At 36.8% G+C, this 23,907-nt stretch overlaps 1 protein-coding gene across 2 annotated transcripts in view; it reads right to left on the reverse strand.

Annotated features, from left to right (window-relative positions):
* Positions 1-23,907, reverse strand: part of ARIH1 (ariadne RBR E3 ubiquitin protein ligase 1) — a 120,092-nt gene that overhangs the window by 12,219 nt on the left and 83,966 nt on the right. For both annotated transcript variants that reach the window (XM_024761718.1, XM_024761719.1), the window contains exons 6-10: positions 10,294-10,360; positions 8,867-8,973; positions 6,229-6,271; positions 5,637-5,708; positions 2,280-2,410 (exon numbers count right to left, since the gene is read on the reverse strand). In XM_024761718.1, coding sequence (XP_024617486.1) covers positions 2,280-2,410; positions 5,637-5,708; positions 6,229-6,271; positions 8,867-8,973; positions 10,294-10,360 — 420 coding nt within the window. The remainder of the gene's footprint in view (positions 1-2,279; positions 2,411-5,636; positions 5,709-6,228; positions 6,272-8,866; positions 8,974-10,293; positions 10,361-23,907) is intronic.

Below are 23,907 nucleotides of genomic sequence, written 5' to 3' on the forward strand. Positions count from 1 at the left end.
ACAAACCTATTATCTGTACTCCAAGAAATGGTCATTCAATTAATCCCAAACCTCCCTGTCCGTATTCACAGCCTAGGCCACAAACCTCTCAGTCCACAATGAAATACCTTGCTGAAATCTACCAAACATTCCCTAATCCATCAACCTAATAATACCATTTGATTCTGGAATTTCACATAAGAGAAAAACTAAGTTATACAGTTCATATGCAGCTTGTGGAATCAGAAATTTTGGAAATTTGGGATTACATTCTGTCTGCTCTCAATCTCTGGTACCTTTCCATTTTCCGTAAGTACTCAGAAATAACCAACAATGGCTCACTGATCTCATCTTGGAGTTTTTAAAGTAACCCAGATCACAAATCATCTGAGTCAGGAGACTTATTAATTTTCCCCCAGCCTGGGTTATAATCCTCTTTTACCAATAATTACTCTACTTAAGTTAGCCCAAAGACTGCCTCTTCTTGCCCTCTACTGGTCAACTATTAACACCTCTTCTTTCTATCTGATACATCCTTTTATACTTTCCTTTTGATATTTTCAGATACTTTTAAGCCTCAAGTCATTCTGGGCTTTAATCTGCCAACATTAAGAATTTTAAGGCCAAGAAAGCAAGCAGGGCCCATCTATACTTCTAACTCAGATGACTGATAGTGCTACTTGGAATGCTTTTTTGAAGATTTCTGAGGCACTTTCAGATGTAAACAAGAAAGCACAGCATGATATACCTGCAATGTTAAAGACACAGGCAACATTTCTGACATCCCTGGTCCAGGCCATTCTTCATTCTTCTGTATCCATCATTTGTTTTGTACCCTTTCCATTTTTCAATACAGCTCATTGAAAATTTGAGTTGTGATCAGAGATTTCCTTACACACACACAGAGTCTCTTTAATATCTCTTTCCTATTCCCTCTCCCCTTCACTAGGCTTGTTTAAATAAATTTGAGTGAATTTAGTTTCCAGGAACACTAATTCCCCAGTTTGACCTCCTAAAGCCTAGAGTACCTATACCCCAAATACCTTTCCTTGGCTCTGACAGTGGTAAAATCACTTTCTTTACTTCTATCTAAGCAATTAGTTTTTACCTGGTTCAGAATTAATTTCAGACAAATAATCCCTCTTACTATTCCTCTAATTAATGAATCTAAAAGGGAAGACTTGCCACTGTCTTAAGTTCAGATCCTCCTCATCTTGTCTTGAACTTGCAATTTCTTCCCCTCCCACCCACGCTCTACAAAGCAGTCACAATGTCCAGATAACGTATGTAAGTAAAACACATAATACAGAATCTTCTCATCTGAACTGCGGATCTAATCTTGTCACTCCCAGTTAAAACCCTTCTGATAATGTCCAAACTACTTTAGGTCCCAGCCTACTTTCTCTTTTCCTATTCCCCACAATTTGGGCGGCCACACACTCAACACCAATAGGAGACAGCCAAGTAATACAAATGAATGAAACAGGCAATTTGCATACTGTAACACCCAAAAATATTTCCACTTTTACCGGGAGATGTGCTAGCTCCCATTTTTCTCATTTTGAGAAAAATGCATCAAGGCATCCTCAATCTAACTTGCATTTTTCCCAAATTGATAAGAAACGTACTTGGAACAAAGGTATATATTGCTACCAAATGTGACTAGTGCCATCATGGTATATGAAAATGCCAATAAGCTCCGGTCTTGGGAAAACAAACTGCAAAGTAAAGGCTCCATCTAAAGGGCTACTAATCGATTCCAGGTGATTTCTGCCAAACAGAAATGCAGGCCTGTTCCTATGTTTCAAAGAGAGGCTAAAAATCTGGATTGCATTGGGCAATTTCTCCAATTTTTAAAGTTGGAACAAATTTTTTGTCTAATGGCGGTGCAAGGTAACTAAAACACAACTGTGGAAGGGGTTTTGCCAAGTCTCTTAGTTTTCAACTATTATCTAGAAAGACATATTAGACAATGCAACTCTTTTCTGGATGAGTCATGTACTTTCACATCATTCTACCATTGTTCATGCGGCTCTTTTTGCCCTGTTATTCCTACCACTTTTTAAACAAATGAACCCTTAGTCCTCCTTGAAGTTCAACTCAACTGTTATATGATCTGTGAGATAAGCCTTATTAATCCCTCTCTCTGGATATCTTGCATATACTTTTAACACTGATCACACACTGTATTCATTTATCTAGATGGTGATTTTCATGAGGTAGAAACCTTATTCATAATATGTGGCAGATATATCACATACTTATGTGAACATGTTCTTCCCTTCATTTCCCCAACCTACCAGGCAGATCCATGTGGTTCCCAAGGGCCAAGACACACCCAGCAAAACTCTGCTTTACAGTTCTGGTTACGACAGACCATGTGATTACAACCGCCATCCTTCTCAATTGTGACATGGCATTTGGGACATTCCTATGAAGAGAAACTATAAAGTTGGTGTCAATGCTACACTGAGGAGAAGCCAGTTTTAGATTTGGTTTATTTTAAATACCATATTTATTGTGATTAATACATGTAAAGCACTCAGTGTCAAACACTTAATAAGTACCATTGAAAATGAGTTATTATTACTGGCTATTAACAACTTAAGGATTTGTTTTAGTGGGGTTGGGAGACAAAAACATTTTAAGTACTTTTAACCAAACACATACTAATCATAGTTTTATGGGAGGGTAAACATTTTCTCCATGTAAATATAATATATCCTTCCAGTGTCATCTAGAAATAATCATTGAGTACTTCCTGTATCCCACGCACTGTACTCAGTGTTTTATATGCATTAACTCACAATCTTTATAGTGGCCCTACTCCTATTTCCATGTGTCAGATGAATAAACTAAGAAAATTTTAAAGAAACTAGTCCAAGGTCACACAGGTAGCAAATGGTAGAGTCAGGATACAAACCCAAGCAATTTGGCCTCAGGAATCAGGCAAGCAAGATTGGTAAATTCTTTTTGTGGCTACTGAATTTCCCAACTTTCTTGTGGTCCATTTACAATTGTGCTACAGAGATCACTTTTCTTTTTTCCAAGACTGTATCATTTTCTCGGTTGGTAATGAGCCAAAGTTATTACCCTGCAGGCACTTTTTTTTTCTCTTGAAAAATCTAGAAAATTAAACTTACTCATTATTTTTAATAAAACTATAAGATGTAAAGCTTGGATTTTGTTGTACATTTTTGTATCTGACATCTGTTACTCCCATAACGGGGCGAGAGTATCACCCATTATACTGCTTGCAATTCAGCTACTGTGAACAGACTACACTACCCATAAACTATAGTAATTCAATAGGTCAATACAGCAATATTTAATTATACATTTTCAATCAAATTTTTGAAGTCACTCACATAAAAACATACATTTTCCCAAAGAAGCAAATTCCAGGCCTAATATATCTGTTTCATTCTATATTTCTTAGCTATAATTAACTAATTAGTATTAATTTCTTAATATACCAACAATCTGCAAATCCTTTAAAAAAGCTAATAAAAAAAATAAGCTTCTGAAATGTCTCAGGAGAAAAACTCCTCAGTTTCATCTCAAAACTGCCAAGTAGATAAATCTGTTATTACAAATTGCCATTCTTGCTTAATATTCTACCTTCTAAACAAACTCAAAGCATATTCAAGCCTATACTCCCTATTTTAAACATCTTGGGGATTTAGAGTACTTGGGGATTTTTCTAGATGCCGAAAGAGGGCTACAGTTTAATCAAACTACTTAGGGAAAATATAACTGCCCTATTCTAAATACTAGTTTGAAAGCAGATTCTGGGATTTTAATGAACATTTCTGGTGGGGAAATCTTCAATTTTTGAAAAAGAATGCTTGGCTACCAGGAAAGTTTTAAAAAATAACAAAAGCAACCACTTCCTGACATTATAGTTAGGTTTTTTTGAGTGCCATAAGGAATGTTTATCATGATGGTTTTAGAGAGCACAGAAATATCAACTTCAAAACTACATTCCTCAAAGATGTGGCCATTTGTTTTATGCCACAGGACTCACTGTTTTACTGCTAATGCTTTCTGGGAGATAGAAATGTATACATATATTTTAATCTTTTTGGGTAGAGCAGAGTACTAATGGTATAAAATCATGTGCTGGCCTTCATCATTTAAGCACTCATTCTTATCAGTATCCTGAGATTGAGTGATGGAAGAGTGCAAAGCTGTAACTAACTCTGGTCAAACAACTCAATAGTCTTTAAAACATCATCTTCATATATGAAAGACAATAATAAAAATGAATAGCCCATGAATAGCCCTATTATCCATCACCCAAGTCACTTCCTATACGAATAGGATGTAAGATTGAACGTTTACACAATTTTCTACTAAGAAATTAGCTGGGGGGCTTCCCTGGTGGCGCAGTGGTTGAGAGTCCGCCTGCCGATGCAGGGGACACGGGTTCGTGCCCCGGTCCGGGAAGATCCCACATGCCGCGGAGCGGCTGGGCCCGAGAGCCATGGCCGCTGAGCCTGCGCGTCCGGAGCCTGTGCTCCGCAACGGGAGAGGCCACAACAGTGAGAGGCCCGAGTACCACAAAAAAAAGAAAAAAAAGAAAAAAAAAAAGAAATTAGCTGGGTACACAGTTTGGATTCAAATGCTTACTTAATACTTAGTGATAGAAAAGAAGGGTGCTCAAGATTATCTGCATTTGTAAGACATTCATCTAGGGTTAAAGAAGTGGTTCATGGCATAAAGATACTGAATTCTGAAACTAGTATCATGACCAATGTTATTCAAAAAATAAAAACCAAAAAACCAAGGATACTCATATTACCCCAAAGCTTGTATTTCTCAGGATTCAAGTCTCTTAATAAGTCATATTTTGGAAGTTTAACATGTTAAACTTGTTAAGCCCAATTCAGTTACATAATAAGAAGTTACTCGGTTATTCTGACTGAACACTGCCCTAAAGAATGACTCCTTAGAAGTTAAACTCTGGGGATTTTAAAAGACAGAAATATAGCCTAGTTAAAAAAACAAACAAACAAACAAAAAAACTAGGTGGAAAAAAACTCTATAATACATTTGTATACTAAAAGGCAGCCACTATTTCTCAGGATTCAAGTCTCTTAATAAATCATATTTTGGAAGTTTAACATGTTAAACATGTTAAACTTGTTAAGCCCAATTCAGTTACATAATAAGAAGTTACTCGGTTATTCTGACTGAACACTGCCCTAAAGAATGACTCCTTAGAAGTTAAACTCTGGGGATTTTAAAAGACAGAAATATAGCCTAGTTAAAAAAACAAACAAACAAACAAAAAAACTAGGTGGAAAAAAACTCTATAATACATTTGTATACTAAAAGGCAGCCAAGAACAGTATGAAAAGATATTATCAAACCCCAGGGTAGGAAAATTATCAACTACTGCTTTTCTGATAGAAGAAAACTTCTACAGCAGAGTACCGTGCGTATTGCACTATAGTAATCAATAAAATAAACTCAAACAGTAAAACAAAGGCAAATTATTAATAGGCAATAATTCTGAAAATAAAAAGTAAACCTTAATCAAGAAAAAGGTAAAACAAGGCCCTTTATTAGGTAAACTTACTACTTTTGCTAATGCTGATACACCTATCCTTATCCGTTTCAATACCAAGAGTCTACTGAAGGAAAATACCAACCTTTGTGTTGGCTGCAATCCAATTAGAGGTTTCACTGTCATCATCACACTTTTTAATCCACTTCTTCAACCACTGTTTGAAAGCAGGAACCGTTTTCAGTACAACAGAAGACTCAAGGATAGCAAATTACATCAACACTTAAATACAGTCAAGCTTAAATGTAAAAACCAAAGGATAAGACTATCACTGGGTTTACTACCTTTTAAACCAAGAAATCCTGTGATTCTCATATCCAGTCCAGGTACATAAAAAATCAACCAAAGGAGAACTTTCTCTGGCTGAAGCTAAGTGGGGAACCTAGAGCTCAAGGAGAGGCACAGCTGCAAGGTGTGTCATTCCCCTTAGCTAATTACAAAGCCTTCCAAGGGAGGTGCCTTAACCCTCATTATCTTGATAATAATCAGGAGATGACTTTATTCCTAAGGAATGTTCCCTGAATACTTGCAAAGATCACCTGAAATAAAAAGGGCAAAATACTATCTTCCATTTACTAATGAATAAATAACAAACTTGTGGGCTGTGGCTTTCAGTCATTAAGTCTTAGAAGTACTCTACTACCTTATTTAAAAATGAAAATGCCAGGCAAACTCACCTTGCATTTAACAGGGTCATGCCAATTTTCTCCACAGTTAAAGCTGTTAAGTGACACAAGAGTTAAAAGAATTAAGTCCTACCTACTGTAAGTAAACAAACAACTTCATGCTTTACAGTTCCTCAATACTTTCACCAGTTTCTAGTGACTGCAAAATACAAGGACAGGAACCATGCCTATTCTATTCTACAGTAAATTATTTAGCATTTAGTACTGGGACCAACACATATTTGGGTGTCTGTGTGTGAAATGAGGAATGACTTGTAAGCATGAAGACATTCTATGATGACAATTTCGTAACAGATGACTATTTAAATAGCTACCAAACTGTAAAGACAATAAAATCAGTATAGTTAGATTTGTATTTTTCTGATAGTTTTTAATACGTATAATTCCTTGCTGCAACCACTATCTAACTGAAACCAAAATGAAATCATGTTCAATAATTTGAATTTAAATTTCAACCAACGCTTGCCATAGGCATATATTAAATATTTTATTTAACACTCCAAATGAAGAGTTAAAGAATGACTTTGTAGGGTAATTCTATACTTTAGTACTAATGCACAGTAAGCAATATGTGGGAAGCAAAGAAGTCATATCTCTGCATGATCCAAACAAATGAATCTCAGCCAGTAGAGATAAATTGTACCAAACAAGGTATAAAGCAAAAGACTATGTCTACATATTCTCTAAGACTATATTAATTGCTAATCCCTTTCTGTTTTCTAGGCACATGGTATATACATTTGTTTAAAAAGTATAAATTAAGAATAAACAGAAATTCTTGTGAAAAAGTAACCATGGTATGGCTGATTAATTAGCTAATCAAGTAATTTGGGAATGCTAAAAATCCCTTGCAAATAAGAAGAATAAAGTGCTACATCAGTTTAAATGAAGTCAGGATAATGGTTACTTCTGGAGATGAACATGGGGAATGGAATGGAGAAGGGAACATCAAGAAGCTTCAAATGGGGCTTCCCTGGTGGCGCAGTGGTTGAGAGTCCGCCTGCCAATGCAGGGGACACGGGTTCGTGCCCGGTCCGGGAAGATCCCACATGCCACAGAGCAGCTGGGCCCGTGAGCCATGGCCGCTGAGCTTGCGCGTCCGGAGCCCGTGCTCCGCAATGGGAGAGGCCACAACAGTGAGAGGCCCGCGTACCGCAAAAAAAAAAGAAGCTTCAAATATACCTGTCAGGTTTTATTTCTAGACAAAAACAAACAAAATAATGACTCTGATTAAGCTGGGTTGTAACTATGCAAGTACTCGTTATTCTCTATACTTAAGTTTGTATTTGAAATATTTCATACTAAAAGTATATTTGAAACTAGGTAAGGAATCAGATTCTACCCTCTGTCTACAGGGTAAACTCTGAAACAATAATGCATATTTAATCTTTACCAAAATAGCATGTATTTTACATAAATTTAATCTCTATGAGTTTACCTACTCTTTTTGGAAATATTTAGTTATTAATGATGTATATGTCTAATTCTATAGATGTTTGAGGAAAAAAAAAAGAATGATACGGAATACCAATAAAATGTTTGTTAGTTACAGAGCCCCCTGGCTTGACTGGCTTCTCATTCCTAAAAGATCCATAAGGGAATGGAAGATCATCTTCACTCTCTAATACGTGATATTGGAAATTCTCTGCTAAACTGAACCTAAAATTCAAAGGCTAAAGAGTATGCTATAGCACTCCCAGGAATCCAGGTTACCAAGAAAGCTGTGGCCAGGGACCCCATAGAAGAACTCTTAGTTAAAGAAAGCACATCTATCAACTAAGTCTTATCTTTCCAAATTTTCTGCATATTTTTAGGAATAAGATTAAACTTGTCAGAATAAAGGAAATTAAAAACAAAACAAGGGTTTCCCTGGTGGCGCAGTGGTTGAGAGTCCGCCTACCGATGCAGGGGACGCGGGTTCGTGACCCGGTCTGGGAAGATCCCACATGCCGCGGAGCGGCTGGGCCCGTAAGCCATGGCCGCTAAGCCTGTGCGTCTGGAGCCTGTGCCCGGCAACGGGGGAGGCCACAACAGTGAGAGGCCCGCGTACCGCAAAAATAAATAAAAAATAAAAACAAAACAAAACACCTAACTGTGTATTTTATTTCCTAAGAGAGAACCTGAAAACAGATCAAGAGCTATAAGGGAACCAAACATAATTTGACAAAATAAGCAGTCAATCAGAAATGAGAAGAACTTTTAAAATTTACAATAAATAATGTAATAATAAATATAAAACAGATAAACTTGAAAAAAAAAGAAATGAGAACTGAGTTTTTGTCCCAGATCTTTAAATTTGCTGCCATATACGTTCCACTGGAGCACACAAGAGAATGTGATTACAGCCGCATTTTTTTTCCCATAAGAAAATAAATCCAAAAGTTAGAGCAACGAAGAGGAAAAACTATCTTAAGATGTGACTTTTTAATCTAATTTTTATTTAAAAGAAATACAAACTATTTAAAGTCAACATCACCCACCTACCTCAGATAAAGAATATTTTCTACTATTTTTTTTCTTTTTCTTTTTTTAAAATTGGGGTATAGTTGCTTTTTTTCTACTATTTTACTAACAAAAATAAATAGAAAAGCTATGTGCACTACTCCAATTTAGGAAACCACTTGCTTACCAAAACTGGCGCCCACATTTGCAGCGAACAGGTTTAGCATCAGGATATTGGACTTTAACAACATGGTGGCAATCTGGGGCAGGACACCACTTTAACAGTCGATTGCACTGAAATACAAGTTGGAACATAAAAAATGACAGCAAATTAAATCATGATGCAAGATTTTCCAGTACACCATGCAATTATTTATACTACTTCCTCACTATCACAAAGTGGGGATGGTGTCACCGACACAAAAAAACCTGCCACCAATACTTAGTCTCCTACAGCAATGCTTTTGGACGTACTGTTCTTCTAAGATTATACATCCCTTGAAGACCTGGTATTATAAAATATATAACCTATCTCTTATTCTATCTTCAAAATCCCACTGAAAACTTTAAAATAAATGATCACCATTATGTGATCATTAACAAGCATCAATTTGTCTGTGGTTCTATTCCAGGGCAATTTTAAAAGATACAAGAAAATAAGATACACTTCTACTTAGGGAAGGCGTTTACATGCTATAGAATAGTATGAAACAAGCTGAGGGATACACGTGGAATTTCTCTCTTTGACCATAGACAGCTCTTCTAAGAACAAAAGCCAGTGCCTAAACCCCAGCAAAGATTCCATTTTAATTCATCAAAAGAAATATAACTTTTGAAGTATTTTTATTATGAGACAAAACATGGCTCAAGGAACAGTCCATCAGAACTCAAGTTTATTGACCATTTCAAAAAATATACTATTCCTAAAAAGTGCTATTTTCTAGAAGATCTGACCTTCAGTTTAATCGCTAATAAAAATTAAAATTACATTCTAGAACTGAAATACCAAGTTACACTGGTGCTCTTGTACAGGGGCTGGCAAACTGCTTTCACATAGAGCCAGAAAGTAGAGATATTTGGCTCCGTGGGCCATATGGCCTCTTTAGCAACGACTCAACTCTGCCACTGCAGCTCAAAAGCAGTCACAGAATAAAACTGCATGTTCAAATAAATCTTTATTTACAAAAACAGGCAGGCCATAGTTTGCCAACTTCTGTTAAGACATATTTGATAAAAAGAAACAAAAAAACACTACATAATTCTTTTTAAACGAAGTTTACTGGTAATGGAAGGTAAAACAAGCAGAGATATAGCAGGGTTAGAGTGCCCAACATCATTAAACATGACATCACTAATAATCAGCTAAAATTCTCTGCTAGGGAAAAAGGAAGACTATAAAATAATTTTATTCTCAAAGCTCAAGATCGATGAAAAGACATCTACTTATTGGTTTATCACATTCCTTTGAGAATAAAGGTATTTTGGTATGCTTCATAAATGAAGACAAAAACTGAAGTTACTGTAAAGGTGTTTCTTATATAAGACAAACTGATATTTCTATTAATAAACAGAATTCCTTTTATTTAAAGAAGGAAAACTTACGTGATCACTTACCTCTACAAAGCTATTTGTTATTAAATGCTGATACTTTAATTTAACTTTTGAATCTGTGATCAGGCGCCTGAAAGCGAGAATAAAAGTTTATTAGGAAGTTTTCAGCTAAGAATATTTTCCACATTTATAAAGTAACATTTCAATGCTCTGTGCTATAAAAACTGCCTTAAATTGAAAATACTAAAATACATAAACTGTCAACAAATGGAACTGTAGGAATCAAAACAATAATTTCAAAGTTTCTATAGTTTTATTTTGGTAGACATTTCCCCATTTCTTATACTCTATTCTGTTTTTACCCAGTTTGTGTTGTAGTCTAATGACTTACCAATATTGTCAAATTTAGGCCCCTTTCAGAGTTTTCTGACTCTGATATCTTGCCTTAAGACAGTAATTCTCAGCCACCTTTTCTAAGATCCCCTCCCAAAAATCTGTGTATGAAATAAGGGATGTTGGTAGGAATGTTCAGAAATTGATCCAGGTTTCGCTAGATATAATTTTGATAGCCTCCTTCTTCTGAAATCTTTTGGTAATTTATCAGAAATGTTTATTGACTGCAACCTGGCTTCCTTTATCCACCTAGAACACCTTAATTCACAAGAATTTCTTGACCTCACAGGAACCCATGAAAGTGAAGAACCCTGAAGCTTAAGTTTCATTAATTTTAATGGTAAATACTCCTGTGAGTATTATAAGAAAATGGTGTTAAAGTAGAAAAAGAGTAACTCACAAACCCAGCAAGAACGATATCAAAAATGCAGCCCAGAGAGAGACCTTCAAGATGGTGGAGGAGTAAGACATAGACATCACCTTCCTCCCCACAAATACATCAGTAATACATCTACATGTGGAACAACTCCTAGAGAACACCTACTGAACGCTGGAACCAGCCCAAGAGGCTTGTCTGCTCACCCACCAGGGTGGGTGGGGGCTGGGCGCTGAGGCTCGGGCTTCGGAGGTCAGACCCCAAGGAGAGGAATGGGGTTGGCTGCGTGATCACAGCCTGAAGGGGGCTAGTGCACCAGAGAGCCGGAAGGGAGTCCGGGAAAAACTCTGAAACCGCCTAAGAGGCGAGAGACCATTGTTTCGGGGTGCGTAAGGAGAGGGGATTCAGAGCACCGCCTAGACGAGCTCAGAGACGGGTGCGAGCCTAGGCTCACAGAGCGGACACGAGAGACGGGCATAAAACGCTAAGGCTGCTGCTACAGCTACCAAGAAGCCTGTGTGCAAGCACAGGTCACTATCCACACCTCCCCTCCCACGAGCACGCCGCCACGGCCAGGGTCCCGTGATGCAGGGACAACTTCCCCGGCAGAACGGCAGAACGGCAAAACGCATGGCACGCCTCAGGCTGGTGCAACATCACGCTGGCCTCTGCCGCACATCCCTACCCCTCCCTGCCTCCGGCCTGAGTGAGCCAGAGCCTCCTCATCAGCTGCTACTTTAACCCCATCCTATCTGGGCCAAGAACAGACACCCTCAGGCGACCTACGCGCAGAGGCGGGGCCAAACCCAAAGCTGAACCCCAGGAGCTGCGCAAACAAAGAAGAGAAAGGGAAATCTCTCCCAGCAGCCTCAGGAGCAGAGGATTAAATCCCCGCAATCAACTTTATGTACCCTGCATCTCTGGAATACCTGAATAGACAACGAATCATCCCAAAATTGAGGTGGTAGAATTTGGGAGCAACTGTAGACTTGGGGTTTCCTTTCTACATCTAATTTGTTTTTGGTTTTATGATTATCTTGGTTTAGAGTTTATTATCATTGCTAGATTTGTTTATTCATTTGGTTGCTCTCTTCCTTTTTTTTAAAATAAATACATATATATATATTTACTTTTTCTCTTTTTGTGAGTGTGTATGTGTATGCTTCTTTGTGTGATTGTGTCTGTATGGCTTTGCTTTTACCATTTGTCCTAGGGCTCTGTCCGTTTTTATGTTGTTGTTTTTTTAAGTATACTTTTTAGCGCTGCTTATCACTGGTGGATTTGTTTTTTGGTTTGGTTGCTGTCTTTTTTTATTATTATTCTTTCTTTAAACTACTTTTTAATTTTTAATAATTTATTTTTTATTTTAATAACTTTAATTTATTCTATTTTTTTCTTTCTTAATTTTTTTCTCCCTTTTCTTCTGAGCCGGGTGCCTAACAGGGTCTTGGTGCTCCGGCGGGTGTCAGGCCTCTACCTCTGAGGTGGGCGAGCTGAGTTCAGGACATTGGTCCACCAGAGGCCTCCCGGCTCCACATAATATCAAACGGTGAAAGCTCTCCCAGAGATCTCCATCTCAACGCTAAGACCTAGCTGCACTCAACAACCGGCAAGCTACAGTGCTGGACACCCTATGCCAAACAAATAGCAAGACAGGAACACAACCCCACGCATTAGCACAAGGACTGCCTAAAATCATAATAAGGTCATAGACACCCCAAAACACGCCACTGGACGCAGTCATGCCCACCAGAAAGATAAGATCCAGCCTCATCCACCAGAACACAGGCACCAGTCCTCTCCACCAGAAAGCCTGCACAACCCACTGAATAAACCTTAGCCACTGGGGGAAGACACCAAAAAAAAACGGGAACTACGAACATGCAGCCTGCGAAACGGAGATCCCAAACACAGTAAGTTAAGCAAAATGAGAAGACAGAGAAACACACAGCAGATGAAGGAGCAAGGTAAAGACCCACCAGACCAAACAAATGAACAGGAAACAGGCAGTCTAGCTGAAAAAGAATTCAGAGTAATGACAATAAAGATGAAACAAAATCTTGGAAGGAGAATGGGGAAAATACAAGAAACGTTTAACAAGGACCTAGGAGAACTAAAGAGCAAACAAACAATGATGAACACCACAATACATTAAATTAAAAATTCTCTAGAAGGAATCAATAGCAGAATAACTGAGGCAGAAGAACAGATAAGTGACCTGGAAGATAAAATGGTGGAAATAACTACTGCAGAGCAGAATAAAGAATAACGAAAAGAATTGATGACAGTCTCAGAGACCTCTGGGACAACAAACGCACCAACATTTGATTTATAGGGGCCCCAGAAGAAGAGAAAAAGAAAGGGACTGAGAAAATATTTGAAGAGATGATACTTCAAAACTTCCCTAAAATGGGAAAAGAAATAGTCCATCAAGTCCAGGAAGCACAGAGTCCCATACAGGATAAATCCAAAGAGAAACATGCCAAGACACATATGAATCAAACTATCAAAAATTAAATACAAAGAAAAAATATTAAAAGCAGCAAGGGAAAAACAATAAGTAACATACAAGGGAATCCCTATAAGATTAACAGCTAATCTTTCAGCAGAAACTCTGCAAGCCAGAAGCGAGTGGTAGGACATATTTAAAGTGATGAAAGGGAAAAACCTACAACCAAGATTACTCTACCCAGCAAATGTCTCATTCAGATTCGACGGAAAAATTAAAAGATTTACAGACAAGCTAAAGATAAGAGAATTCAGCACCACTAAAGCAGCTTTACAACAAATGCTAAAGGAACTTCCCTAGGCAGGAAACACAAGAGAAGGAAAAGACCTATAATAACAAACCCAAAACAATTAAGAAACTGGTAATAGGAACATACATATCAATAACTACCTTGAATGTAAATGGATTAAATGCTCCAACCAAAAGACATAGACTGGCTGAATGGATACAAAAACAAGACCCATATATATGCTGTTTACAAGAGACCCACTTCAGACCTAGGGATATATACAGACTGAAAGGGAGGGGATGGAAAAGGATATTCCATGCAAATGGAAATCAAAAGAAAGCTGGAGTAGCAATTCTCATATCAGACAAAACAGACTTTAAAATAAAGACTATTACAAGAGACAAAGAAGGACACTACATAATGATCAAGGGATCGATCCAAGAAGAAGATATAACAATTGTAAATATTTATGCACCCAACATAGGAGCACCTCAATACATAAGGCAAATGCTAACAGCCATTAAAAGGGGAAATTGACAGTAACACAATCATAGTAGGGGACTTTAACATCCCACTTTCACCAATGACAGATAATCTAAAATGAAAACAAACAGGGAGACACAAGCTTTAAATGATACATTATACAAGATGGACTTAATTGACATTTATAGGACATTCCAACCAAAAACAATAGAATACACTTTCTTCTCAAGTGCTCATGGAACATTCTCCAGGACAGATTATATCCTGGGTCACAAATCAAGCCTTGGTAAATTTAAGAAAATTGAAATCGTATCAAGTTTCTTTTCCAACCACAATGCTATAAGACTAGATATCAATTACAGGAAAAAATCTGTAAAAAAAATACAAACACATGGCAGCTAAACAATACACTACTAAATAACCAAGAGATCACTGAAGAAATCAAAGAGGAAATTAAAAAATACCTACAAACAAATGACAATGAAAACACAATGACCCAAAACCTATGGGATGCAGCAAAAGCAGTTCTAAGAGGGAAGTTTATAGCAATACAATCCTACCTCAAGAAACAAGAAAAATCTCAAATAAACAACCTACCCTTACATCTAAAGAAATTAGAGAAAGAAGAACAGAAACACTCCAAAGTTAGCAGAAGGAAAGAAATCATAAAGGTCCGATCAGAAATAAATGAAAAAGCAATTAAGGAAACAATAGCAAAGGTCAATAAAAATAAAGCTGGTTCCTTGGGAAGATAAAACTGATAAACCATTAGCCAGACTCATCAAGAAAAAAAAGGGAGAACACGCAAATCAATAGAAGTAGAAATGAAAAAGGAGAGGTAACAACTGACACTTCAGAAATATGAGAGATTACTACAAGCAACTATATTCCAACAACCTGGAAGAAATGGACAAATTCTTAGAAAACCACAACCTTCCGAGACTGAAACAGGAAGGAATAGAAAATATAAGCAAACCAATCACAAGCACTGAAATTGAGACTGTGATTAAAAATCTTCCAACAAACAAAAGCCCAGGACCAGATGGCTTCACAGGCGACTTATATCAAACATTTAGAAAAGAGCTAACAATTATCCTTCTCAAACTCTTCCAAAATATAGCAGAGGGAGGAACACTCCGAAACTCATTCTACAAGGCCACCATCACCCTGATACCAAAACCAAAGATGTCACAAAGAAAGAAAACTATAGACCAATATCACTGACGAAGATACATGCAAAAATTCTCAACAAAATACTAGCAAACAGAATCCAACAGCACATTAAAAGGATCATACACCATGATCAAGTGGGGTTTATCCCAGGAATGCAAGGATTCTTCAGTATACACATATCACTCAACACGATAAACCATATTAACAAACTGAAGGAGAAAAACCATATGATCTCAATAGATGCAGAAAAAGCTTTCGACAAAATGCAACACCCATTTATGATAAAAACTCTCCAGAAAGTAGGCACAGAGGGAACTTACCTCAACATAATAAAGGCCATATATGACAAACCCACAGCCAACACCATTCTCAATGGTGAAAAACTGAAAGCATTTCCACTAAGATCAGGAACAAGACAAGGCTGCCCACTCTCACCACTATTATTCAACACAGTTTTGGAAGTTTTAGCCACAGCAAAGAGAGAAGAAAAAGAAATAAAAGGAATCCAGATCAGAAAAGAAGTAAAGCTGTCACTGTCCACAGATGACACAATACTACAGAGAATCCTAAAGATGCTACCAGAAAACTACTAGAGCTAATCAATGAATTTGGCAAAGTAGCAGGATACGAAATTAATGCACAGAAATCTCTTGCATTCCTATACATTTTTCCTAATGACAAAAAATCTCAATGAGAAATTAAGGAAACCCTCCCATTTACCACTGCAACAAAAAGAATAAAATACCTAGGAATAAACCTACCTAAGGAGACAAAAGACCTGTACACAGAAAACTGTAGACACTGATGAAAGAAATTAAACATGATACAAACATGGAGAGATATACCATGCTCTTGGATTGGAACAATCAACATTGTGAAAATGACTATACTACCCAAAGCAAGCTACAGATTCAATGCAATCCCTATCAAACTACCACTGGCATTTTTCACAGAACTAGAACAAAAAATTTCACAATTTGTATGGAAACACAAAAGACCCCGAATAGCCAAAGCAATCTTGACAAAGAAAAGCAGAGCTGGAGGAATCAGGCTCCCAGACTTCAAACTATACTACAAAGCTACAGTAATCAAGACGGTATGGTACTGGCAGAAAGAATGAAATTAGAACACTCTCGAACACTATACACAAAAATAAACTCAAAATGGAGTAAAGTCCTAAGTGTAAGGCCAGAGACTATAAAACTCTTAGAGGAAAACATAGGCAGAACACTCTATGACATAAATCACAGCAAGATCCTTTTTGACCCACCTCCTAGAGAAATGGAAATAAAAACAAAAATAAACAAATGGGACCTAATGAAACTTAAAAGCTTTTGCACTGCAAAGGAAACCATAAACAAGATGAAAAGACATCCCTCAGAGTGGGAGAAAATATTTGCAAACAAAGCAACTAACAAAGGATTTATCTCCAAAATATACAAGCAGCTCATGCAGCTCAATACCAAAAAAACAAACAACCCAATCCAAAAATGGGTGGAAGACCTAAATTGACATGTCTCCAAAGAAGATATACACATTGCCAACAAACACATGAAAGAATGCTCAACATCACTAATCATTAGAGAAATGCAAATCAAAACTGCAATGAGGTATCACCTCACACCAGTCAGAATGGCCATCATCAAAAAATCTACAAACACGGCTTCCCTGGTGGCACAGTGGTTGAGTATCTGCCTGCCAATGCAGGGGACACAGGTTCGCGCTCTGGTCTGGGAAGATCCCACATTCCGCGGAGCAACTAGGCCCGTGAGCCACAACTACTGAGCCTGCGCGTCTGGAGCCTGTGCTCCGCAACAAAAGAGGCCGCAATAGTGAGAGGCCCGCGCACAGCGATGAAGAGTGGCCCCCGCTTGCCACAACAGGAGAAAGCCCTCACACAGAAACGAAGACCCAACACAGCCATAAATAAATAAATTTTTTTTAAAAATCTACAAACAATAAATGCTGGAGAGGGTGTGGAGAAAAGGGAACCCTCTTGCACTGTTGGTGGGAATGTAAATTGATGCAGCCACTATGGAGAACAGTATGGAGGTTCCTTAAACAAGTAAAAATAGAACTACCATTCGATCCAGCAATCCCACTACTGGGCATATACCCTGAGAAAACCATAATTCAAAAAGAGTCATGTACCACAACGTTCACTGCAGCTTTATTTACAATAGCCATGACATGGAAGCAACCTATGTGTCCATCAACAGATGAATGGATAAAGAAGATGTGGCACATATATACAATGGAATATTACTCAGCCATAAAAAGAAACAAAATTCAGTTATTTGTAGTGAGGTGATGGACCTAGAGTCTGTCATACAGAGTGAAGTAAGTCAGAAAGAGAAAAACAAATACTGCATGTTAACACATATATATGGAATCTAAGAAAGAAAAGGTTCTGAAAAACCTAGGGGCAGGACAGGACTAAAGATGCAGATGTAGAGAATGGACTTGAGGACACGGGGAAGGGGAAGGGGAAGCTGGGACAAAGTGAGAGAGTGGCATGGATATATATACACTACCAAACGTAAAATAGATAGCTAGTGGGAAGCAGCCACATAGTACAAAGAGATCAGCTTGGTGCTTTGTGACCATCTAGACGGGTGGGATAGAGACGCAAGAGGGAGGAGATATGGGGATATATGCACATGTATAGCTGATTCACTTTGTTGTAAGGCAGAAACTAACACACCATTGTAAAGTAATTATACTCCAATAAAGATGTGGAAAAAATGCATAGTCCAATCTCATTAAAATCTCTTAAATGAACAGGAAAGTTTTGTACAATTTGGCTTCATCTATTTCTTGAGTTTCTTATTCCACTCACTTCTCTTCTTCCATAAGACCCCACCCTAGGACTTCCCTGGTGGTCCAGTGGTTAAGATTCTGAGCTTCCACTGCAGGGACCACAGATTCTACCCCTGGTTGGGAAACTAAGATCCTGCATGTAGTGCAGTGTGGCAAAAAAGAAAGAAAAAAAAGACCCCACCTGTCCTGAGCTACTTTCAGTGTACTCCCCTCATATCTGTATTCTTTCAAAAGAGTATACACCACACTTCCTCAGAGGTTTTTGCTTGGGGCCACCTCCCTTGGAAAGGAAACAAAAGATTATCATAGTGGGGCTCTGAGGTGGGACAACCTAGGTTAGAATACTGGCTTCACAACGTACTAACTATGAACTGAGGGTAAGTTCTTTGACTTTTCCATTTTTCAGTTTACTAATCTGTAAGATGGAGAGAAGAAATAGAGCTGGCCGCCTAGAATAGTGCCTGGCAAATAGTAAGCACTCAATAAATATAAGATGAAGTTGCTATTATTATTATATTTTATTTCACTCAGCTAAGATATATTGTTACTCATGGAGGCCTTTTCTGACAATTCACCATACCAGTCTAGACACACACCACCTTTACCTTAGTTCCTATGGCACATTATACACCTCTCCTTTATAGGATATGTCATAATTTTCATTAGACAGCTATCTGTATAATCATTTGTTTAATATCTGCCTTCTTGTTTCCCTATCCCGAACCAAACAATAACCTCCATGAAAAGATCTCTTATGTTCAGTACAGTGCCTGGTCTGTGGTAAGTGTTTAATAAGGATTTTTAAAATGAGTAAACCTCCACATCTTGCAAATGTTGAAAATGAGGTATAAAAATGATTAGTGCACTTGGCAGTTCCTCAAAAAGTTAAACACAGAATTACCATATGACCCAGCAATTTCACTCCAAGGAATCAAAAACATGTGTTCAATAAAAGTCTTGCATACAAATGTTCAAATAACACAAATGTTTCCACAAAAAGTATAAATAACTCAAATGTTCAAGAACTGAGGAATGGAGAAATATGGAATATCCATAATGGAATATTATTTAGCCATAAAAAGGAATGGCATCCTTATACATGCTACCACATGGATGAACCTTGAAAACATTATGTTAAGTGACAGAAGCCAGACACAAAAGATCACATACCATATGACTCCATTTTAATGAAATGTCCAGAATAAGCAAATCCATACAGACAGAAAACTGATGAGTGGTTGTCAGGGTCTAGGGAGAGGAGGGAGTGAGGACTGACTGTTTAGTGGTTATGGGATTTCTTTTGGTACACTGAATTGTGTACTTTAAACTAGTCAAAATGGTGAATATTGCTATATGAAATTCACATCAATTAAAAAATAATTAAGAAACAGACTCAAAGTCAGAATCCCTGATTTCCAAATACTCCTTCTATTACCCGTAATGGTTCTCTGATGTGACAAACCCTAATGATTTCTTATAGATGATTCTAGCCTAAGCATAACTGGCGAGAATAAAGGTCAGCCATAGCTATTAGGCCAAAATGACTAAGCCTTAAGTTGGTGATAGGGAAGAAAAAGAAAGTGATCTCCCATCTTTGAGAATAAGCATTCTCAAGAAGGCAAGTGTCAACCTGGCCATTAATAAGCTAATTATCTTCACAAGGTCCTGCTGCCACCACTTATGTTGAAAATAGCTATTATGCCAATTCTCACCATAGAAGGCAGCTCTTTATCAAGGTAAAAAAAAAAAGACTTTTACTGAATGCCATCTATATATATATTCTGAGCACAGGGTCAAAAGCATTTAAACGCCCTTGAGTTTTGGGATAATTCTATGCTTTTACAAATGATATAACTAGAGAGCTGTGCTTTGAAACCAGGTAACTTTAAACACAGGATTTTTTTTTTTAGTATGCCCAGTACTTTAGTATACTTACACTAAACATATAATACTTATATGTCTTATACTTATATAGCACCCTGAATAAGTCAACAATATTATGCTTCAATTTAGGACTAATGATGAAATGTTTTTCTTTAAAAACGGTTTTTTCTCCCCCTGACAAACCAATTATAGGTAAGTATAAAGAATGAAATAAAAATCACCTTTAACCCTATTGCTCAGGAGGAATAACCACTCAAGATTTTTATGAATCTAGACTCTTTCCTCTTTTTTTCTGTAAATGTATGATATATAATTTTAAATAGAAAATTTACTACATATTATTTTATATCTTAGTTTTTTAAAACTAACATAGGCATTTTCCAATGTATTAAAATAATTCATAAATCTTTTTAAAAGCTGCTATTACGTTCCATCTTCCCCTACTGGTGGGCTTTTTGGGTTGTAGGATTATGACAATGCGATGATTAACAACTTTATTAAAAAATCTCTGCTCAAATTTCTGGTCATTGAAAAGAAATGTAACATATACTATCATCTGAATTCATGTAATCACAATCAAAGGTCAAAATGATCTTACAATCATCTCTGGCTCATCTCCCTCTTTTATCAGAGTTTGACTCTAACTCTACCTTGAAAACACATCCAAAATCCAACCATTTCTCACTACCTCCTCGGCTACAGTCTTGGATCAAACCAACATCATTTCTCTTCTGGACTGTTTTAATAGTCTCGCCATCTCCTTGCTCCCACTTAGTCTCTTTTTAATATGAGCAGTCAGAGCAATCCTCTATGACCAAGTCATTCCTTTGCTCAAAATCCTCTCATGACTCTATCTTAGAATAAAAGCCAAAAACCTTAATGGCCTATTAGGCCTGACACAATCAGCTTCACGCAGCCCTCCAACACTCTTCTCTGCTTCCCTTCAATCTGGAACTTCACATTTATAGTTCAAAAACATTATTAAAAGTTTAATAATTATCAGTAATTTAATCCCTATCTATATACACTTTACCTTATTAATTACCAAAGCTTGACAAATTATTTCATTTTGCATTTCAATGAGATGAGGAAATTATTTTCAGTGTGAACTTGAGTTCTGATCCCTTAAGCATATATTTTAAAACAGACAGTATCTATACATTTGTGATTAATTTCCTACTTAGAATACTGAAGTAGTGCTTTTCTGTTTCATTGTAGAGAAATGATGCGGGGGGGAGCATTAATTTACTCCACCATGAGACATACAACTTTAAAGTCACATGTTTTCAAAGCATTCTCCATAAACTCTCTGTAGACTGCCTTAAAAATAAATACAACCTTGGGGGTAAGCAAAGATTTCGTAAGTAGCAATAATCATAAATGAGGGAAAATAAGGAATTAGATGCCATTAAAATAAAAACTTCTGTTCATCAAACATCACTGAGAGAGAAAAAAGGTAAGCCACACATTGGGGAAAATAGTTGTAATACATATATCTAACAAAAGACTCATATCAGAATATTTTAAGAATTCTTAGAAAGTGACTTGAATGGGCGCTTTGTAAAAAGGGATATCCAAGGAAAGGTGTCTGATATCATTACCCATCAAGGAAATGCCAATTAAAACCACCATGAGATATCCCTATATACCCACCAAAATGGCTAAAATTAGAAAAGACTAGTGATACAAGTGTGAACAAGGACTAGAGCAGTCACACATAACTAGGAGAAGTGGAGGTACAACTACTTTGTTAAAGTAGATAGATACTCTGGCAGTACCTATTGTAAGGCTACAAATCTCACTCTTCAGTATATACCCAAAAGAAATCAGTGCATATCTACCCAGACACTTCCGGAATATTCTTTGTAGTTTTTTCACAGTAGTCAAAACCAAACAAACAAACCAAAAAAACTCCAAGTATCTATTATCAGGAGAATGAAATACTACATAGCAAAAACAAAACAAACCTAAAAACATACATATATACTTAACAACATGCACATACCTCAAAGAAACACATTACATTAACTGAAGCCGATACACACTCAGAAAAAGAACATGCTACATAATTCCATTTAAATGAGGTTCAAAAACAGGTAAAATTAACTGGTGGTGACAGAAGTCAGAAGAGGTAGTGGGGGTGAGATGGATACTGTCTGGGAAGGGTCACAAGGATGAATATTCTGGGTACTGGAAAAATTCTGTACCTTGATCTGGGTGGTTAGTAAAACATACTTCTAAAGTAAATGTACTTTACACACTTTATTGAATTTATTTTAGAACTTAATTCAAAAAGTAAAAACAAAAACCAATGCACAACAAATTGAACTGATTATAATTAAATAAAAATGATGTATTTCCACTGTAAAAGACGAGATGCTCTACTATATCGAAGTTTAGTTTGTCTCTTGCCTCAGATCGTACAAATCATCTGAGGGTCTACACAGCTTCACAAGCCTATGTGATAGAATGTAAAAAATAATCGTCTGACTTGGATGTTTGGAATATTCATTCTTCTTGGAGCAGCACAGATTTACAGGACTACATTTACTTTGCTCTGGATCCATTCAATTACTTGGTTTTATGTAATATTTACAATTATAATATTATAAGAGCACTGGCTTACCATTTCGTGACTAAACCTACTGACAAAACATAAAAGAAACTGTTCCAGAATAGATTTAAGTATAAAGTTGACAATACAAAGTAATTATGTATCTAACAGAAATTAGGGGGTAGAAGAGATTAAAGGTGAATGACAGCACAGAGGCAGCAATTTCCTCACCTCACATAGTAAGTAGTTAAGTTTTACTGCTTAAAGTTGATGGAACAGGAAATAACTATCAAAGAATAGCTTTTAAGTTATATTATCTAATTTAAGACAATCTATTTTTAAAAGAACATTTCTGCCCTTTTCAGACAAGTGAGGAATTAGCCAATAGAGGTATGGATTATCTATACCAAGATCCTAAGATCCATTTTTTAAAAATCCTTTTTTATAATTGAAGTATACTTGACTTACAATGTTGTGTTAATTTCTGCTGTAGAGCAAAGTGATTCAGTTATACATATATATACACATTATTTTTTATATTCTTTCCATTACAGTTTATCACAGGATATTGAATATAGTTCCCTGTGTTATACAGTAGGACCTTGTCTTTTATCCATTCTATACGTAATAGTTTGCATCTGTTAACCCCAGACTCCCAAGCCATCCCTCCCCCATACCCCCTCCCCTTGGCAACCACAAGTCTGTTCTCTAAGTCTGTTTCTCTTTGGTAGATAAATTAATTTGTGTCATATTTTAGATTCCACATGTAAGTCATATCATATGGTATTTGTCTTTCTCTTTCTGACTTACTTCACTTAGTATGATAATCTCTAGGTCCATCCATGTTGCTTGAAATGGCATTATTTCATTCTTTTTTTTATGGCTGAGTAGTATTCCACTGTATATATGTACCACATCTTCTTTATCCATTCATCTGTTGACGGACATTGAGCTTGTTTCCATGTCTTGGCTATTGTAAACAGTGCTGCTATGAACACAGGGGTTCATGTATCTTTTTGAATTACAGTTCTGTCTGGACATATGCCCAGGAGTGGGATTGTTGAATCATATGGTAACTCTATTTTTAGTTCATTTTTTAAAAATCTTATGTATCACTTAAAGCTTTAAAAAAAAATCATCTGGAATAATTTTGCTAGAACTAAGTGGCAATGAGTTTCTGTCATCATCTCTGCTTATCTGTTTCTAAAAACCCCCATATATGAAAATAAACCATTCCATTTTTTAGACACACCCTG

The sequence above is a fragment of the Neophocaena asiaeorientalis genome, unplaced genomic scaffold (assembly GCF_003031525.2).
Source record: "Neophocaena asiaeorientalis asiaeorientalis breed wild unplaced genomic scaffold, Neophocaena_asiaeorientalis_V1.1 scaffold54, whole genome shotgun sequence".
Taxonomy (NCBI): Eukaryota; Metazoa; Chordata; class Mammalia; order Artiodactyla; family Phocoenidae; genus Neophocaena; species Neophocaena asiaeorientalis.